Source organism: Tarenaya hassleriana, unplaced genomic scaffold, assembly GCF_000463585.1.
Source record: "Tarenaya hassleriana unplaced genomic scaffold, ASM46358v1 Cleome189, whole genome shotgun sequence".
In the NCBI taxonomy this organism is placed as follows: Eukaryota; Viridiplantae; Streptophyta; class Magnoliopsida; order Brassicales; family Cleomaceae; genus Tarenaya; species Tarenaya hassleriana.
The window spans coordinates 109892-115477 of record NW_010965296.1 but is presented as its reverse complement, the minus strand read 5'-3'; the positions used below and the strand labels follow the sequence as shown (position 1 = coordinate 115477).

The following is a 5586-nucleotide window of genomic DNA, read 5'->3' as shown; positions in this document are numbered from 1 at the left end:
CCCTCATTGGCTAGATATCGGTAGGCAGGCATCCAAAACCTTGCCACACCTCACAATACCCAAATTTTAGATGCTCCACCCTCACGAGGCCGGACTGAGACCAGATAATCAGACCGAAGAAACCGAGAAGGCTAGACCAAAATTAGATATACCGGATATTCGAGTATCCGATCCATGCCTATATCTGCCACTGTTAGTCAAAGAGGGTTGACAAAGCCTAACAATGGGAAGCGAAAACAAAAACATCGAGACACAAACATGCTTGTTAGCACGTCAGAACACCGAACCTGAAATGAAAGGCATCTGATCTGATATTTTTTATTAGTGTATGTATCAACATGGTATCTATATACATATAGAGGGGGAGAAGAGAAGAAAAGCTCTGATGATTACCCATCTGCTTCTACAAGTATAGGATGGTTCTTTCTTTCTTTTCTTGTTCTCGAATCTTTTCGATTCTTTGTAACAACATTTAATGATCGCCTTAAAAACTAGAATTATCCCGACTAGCGACAGAAACCAAGGTGTTGTGTCCGTGAACCATAGCAATTTCGGTATTTGAATTATCGGCCTCGGCTTCACCCTCGCCCTACATTAAGCATTTTTTAGAAAAAAAAAGAGAAAAAAAAAAACCTTTCTTCACCAGAAGCCAGTGTGAACAAAATTTACTAGGCTTACCTGTTTTGGCGTCGGCAATTGATTATCCTCGATTTTCTTGGACAGATCCCTCAATGTACCCTGTAGAATTTCACGACATTTAACGTTAAATACGTTACCTACAACAGTATCATCACATCTCAGGTCCAATCACGCGTCCTGAACGTATCGTCTTTTTACGTAAAAGAATTGGATACTACTCGCAATCAACTCTTAACATGCAACCTCTCTCAAAATCAAATGCACAATCCTCTCCACCCATGCAGGTTTAAAAATTATTTAAATAACAAGAAAAAGAAAGTAAAATAGTTAAATATATAAACAACGTGAGAAAAATAAAGGGTAATCCATTTCAAGTAGTATAGAAAACATAAAAACCTTGTTGGACCAAAAGAGTCCACAGGCATTGCAGAGAGTCCGAGGGCCAGACGGACCACGCCGCATCATTGGTGTGCACTTGGAACTGATGCTACAGTGCGTACACCTACGTAATATAGACAATGTTTATAACTTTATTATAAAATCATTGCATATTAGTTTGTTAAATACGAAATGCATCAGTTAATACAGAACACGCACGATATTTCTGGATGGCCATCGTCTTGTGTAGATTCTTGATCGGTGCCCGAGTTATAGGCGCTATCAGGCTTCTTAGAGGAGGTAAACTGGCCTTTATTACGCGACATTCTGGTAGATGAGCGAAAAGGGCATACAAATATAAAACTTGTGGGAAAAATCTAATCTTGCACATGAAACACAAATGTATTTAAACTTACTGGTTACAAAGATTACGTCAGATCTATCTACTCCATTACAAACATGATAGGATACAATAAAAGACACCCCGGAAAATGAAGTTCTCCACATGTAAACCACCGAGCCCATGTGGTTGTGGAACCGTATAAATAGATATAAGAAAACAACCAAGATATTCAATGTAGATAAATGAGAATGGGGTAGAGCTGAATATGCAGTGACTCGGGATAATAAGTTCTTCCACATACCATACCCAAAACAAAGATGCTAGTTTAATAGGAAATTTTCACTCTTGGCCATAGAAAAGTGAAAGCAATATCTCCGGCCTCTTCAAAAGGAGTAACCAACAAGGCAACTACCATATGAATTATAGTGGACAGTAAAACTTTAGCATGCATATGGCATTACCACACAAAGGTTTTCGGGGTTTCCGCTGCAAACCTTTGAACTAGAAATCTAACAGGAAATTCAAATGCTATAAAACAGACTGATCTTGATTCTTGAATGACAACGTAACACATAAACTGAATCAAAGCATACAATTTCCACTGACCTTAAGGCAACTTCCTGGCGGACACCGTATCTTACTTTCTTCTGAAAACATCTTGCATCCCTCTTCTTCCGGAATCTATCCAAGGATTGTGCCCGTTGCGGAAGGCTACAGCGGTTTTGATAGTCAAAAGTAGGCTGCAGGCAAAACAAGTACCGACATCTATTGGAAACCAAAAACCACAATAACCTTCAGTACACTAAGCAAAGACACCAGAATTATACTGATAAGAAATTACCGAATTCTGCTGAGGTAACTCCATGCCCTGCAGCCCTGGGGACACCTCCGGACACCCACCCAATAACGATAAGACGGCATCGACCTAAGAATTCAAGCTTTGAATCAGAATCCGATGAATCACAAAAAATCCTACCATGCTATTGTTGAAGATCAATGTTTCTAATCTAATTCAAACCCAAAACTGTATGACGAATTCCATACAATCATCAATCCAAAGAGCATGCTACAAATTCCTAAAACTCGTCATACGTTCGCTTCTGCGTTCGCTTCTGCTTCACATATATCCAAATGTCATCATCCCAACTTCTTTCTCGCTAACCAAAAGTTCCTTACTTCTCATATAATTCGACCACAAAACATGAATGTATAAAGCCAAATACCTTATCGGGACCAACAGCGTCGAAAACGTAAACCTGGCCACGAAACGAGAGCGTGAGCTGATTCGGCTCCTCCAATTCTCGGGAAACCATCAAATCAGATCCTTCAGAGCGGTGAGGAACCAATTCAGAGCCACGGGGAACCAGCTCAGAGACACCACCGTGAACAAACACAGAGTCATGGTGCGGGATTTCGTCCATGGAGACACCGTCATCGTAGGCGATGTGACCAGACCTCACGGCGGAGCCATCGTCTTCCCTGGCGGCGCCAGCATCACCAGCGGAACCCATTTGATTGGCGATGTTCACCGCCTGTTGATGAGGACCGTACATCGAAGAGCAGTACACCAATTGGATTTGTTCACATTGATCGAACAAAAACGATATCACAAAAGGGGGGAAAACCCTAACCCTAATCCCCAATTCCGATGCGAAAGAGGAAAACTTTCCTCGAGGAGATTGATTTCTTCGATTCCAGAAATGAGAGAGAGAGAGACTTGGCGCGTGAGCACAAAACGTAGGAAGCTTGGAGAGTGGGAGAGAGACGTCGTGCAGAAGACAACAGAGGGTAACGCACGAGAGAACTTTATAACATGGTGATTGTTTTTACAATATTGCCACTACGATAATATTTATTAGGCCCATCTCACTTGGCCTCTATTGGCCCAATAAAGACTAATTCACGCGCACGCGCAAAATGGTCGAGTCGAGTGGATTTCGTGTCGAATTCTTTAGATTTTTTTGGATCAAATCGGTCTCTCTATTTATTTTTTGGATCTATGATCCATAGTTTGGAGTTTGATTCTATAGGATTTTGGATTTCGGGCTGATTCAGACAGCATTTCGGATTTTTTCTATATTTAACAAAAAATAAATAATAATACAAAATAATAATAATAATAATAATAATAAGAGGAAAATACATAAAAATTTCTAAATTTTTAATTTGGTATAATATTAATTCATTAACTTGTAAGGGTGACTATTTATTTCTGAATTTGTAATTTTGAATACAGTAATTCCTAAATTTACTTAACAGTTCCAAAATCGTCCATACTACTAATTGACTCAAGTAAAATTTAGGAATTATTGTGTTCAAAAATGCAAGTTTAAGAATTATTGTGTTTAAAAATACAAGTTTAGAAATTATTGTATTCTAAAATACAAGTTTGGAAATAAATAGACACCTACAAGTTAAAAAAATTAATATTACGCCAAATTCCAAATTCAGAAACTTTCAGATATTTTTTTTCTAATAATAATAATGCTATGAATCATTTAACAAAAATATTATTAAAATCAATAATAACAAAGCAACTAGTTCAAAAATACTATTTTTTTTTCGATTCCTGTCACTAGGGAGGGCACGGATCGGATATCCGTGATTTTTGAGATATCCGTATCCGTACTCGATCCGCACAAATACTCGTTTTTATTATCTGTATCCGATCCGTAATTTACGGATATCCGAAATTTCGGATATCCGTAAATATCGCGGATATTTGCGAACATCCGTATCCGACATAAAAAATTATAAAAATTAAATTTAAATTTAAATAATAATTTTAAATATAAAAGAAAATATATAAGTTATTTAATATAAATGTTATTCACAATTTAAAATTCATAATTTAAATATTAAATCAATTCAATTACAAATATAATCATAATCTATTATATACAAATATATTGAAAGTTCAAAATTCAAAAATTAAACATAATAAATTTTAATATTCAAAAGATTAAATATTCTAAATCTCAATATATACAAAATATTTCTTGAATATACATATAAAATATGTAAGTATAAAGAATTTTAAATTTTTATAGCAAATTATTTTATATTTAATAATATTATTAATTAGTACGAATCAACTCGGATATGTCGGATAATTCGAATTTGATATCCGTGTCCAATCCGTATCCGAAAAATATTTCAAAATAAATATTCGTATCCGATCCGTAAACTCCGGATATCCGAATTTTCGATTCAGATACAGATCGGATAACGGATCGTTCAGTTTTTTCGGATATTATGCCCACTCCTACCTGTCACTTACTTGCATTTTGACTTTTTCACATTGTAATAATCCAAAATGGATTACACTCGATCCCTTCAACATCCATTGAATCCATTTTCATGATATATATATATATATATATATTTTCTATTATAATGTTAATATTTCTTAGGTAAAATGACATTTTCCTACACAAATTTATTAAAATGTGACATTTTTCTACACGAATTTTTAATTTGACAAATGTCTACACCCAATTAACAAATTTTCCAAATAATTACACGGATTATCCAATTTAGTGCAATTAACTATACAATCCGAAATTATCCATTAATTGCTGATGTGGAAGATCATGTGGCGGCTGACGTGACATACCACGTTGGATTTTTTGCTATGTCAGCGCGAATTAAAAAAAATTAAAAATATAAATATATTTGTATATATATATTTGTATAAAATTTAAATTTATACAATAAAATTTAGGAATAATCGCATTTTAATACCTAAACTTTTACAAAACTCCCAGATAAATACCTAAACTATAAAATTCCCAAATAAATACCTGAACTTTTCAAAAATCTTATATAAATACCTGAACTTTTGATTTTTTTCCAAATAAACCATTTTCCGTTGACGGCGTCTAACGTATAAAAAATTCCGGAAAAACAATGATGATTCAGCGTTAAAAAATCCTAATAAGCATCCACGTCATACGACACGTTTCACAAACCAGTTTAAGTGAATAATAATTTAATAATCAAACCTGTTTGATAAAAAATGAACCTAAAATCTCCGTTACTCTTCTTCTTCGTGTGCTTCTCTTTCGACGGGGGATTTTGATGAGGAATTTGTGGGTGGGGATTGGGGGAGAGGCGAAGCTCCCGTAAAAATCTCAGCCGTCGTCCGTTCAATTTCCGTCGCAGGAATCCGACTCTCCTATTGAAAACTGAAGCCCAACCGATGGAGACTGAAGCTTCAGTTTCCG

The 5586-nt window shown here is 35.6% G+C and overlaps 1 protein-coding gene across 1 annotated transcript; it reads right to left on the bottom strand.

The window, feature by feature from the left end:
* Positions 1–288: 288 nt before the first annotated feature.
* Positions 289–3137, bottom strand: LOC104810682 (GATA transcription factor 25-like). Its single transcript, XM_010537032.2, has 7 exons — positions 2584–3137; positions 2202–2285; positions 1967–2100; positions 1237–1344; positions 1036–1141; positions 679–738; positions 289–589 (listed from the first exon to the last, which is right to left on the bottom strand). Exons 1-7 carry the CDS (start codon positions 2911–2913, stop codon positions 485–487), a joined length of 927 nt encoding a protein of 308 aa, XP_010535334.1. The 5' UTR covers positions 2914–3137; the 3' UTR covers positions 289–484.
* Between the last annotated feature and the right edge of the window lie 2449 nt (positions 3138–5586).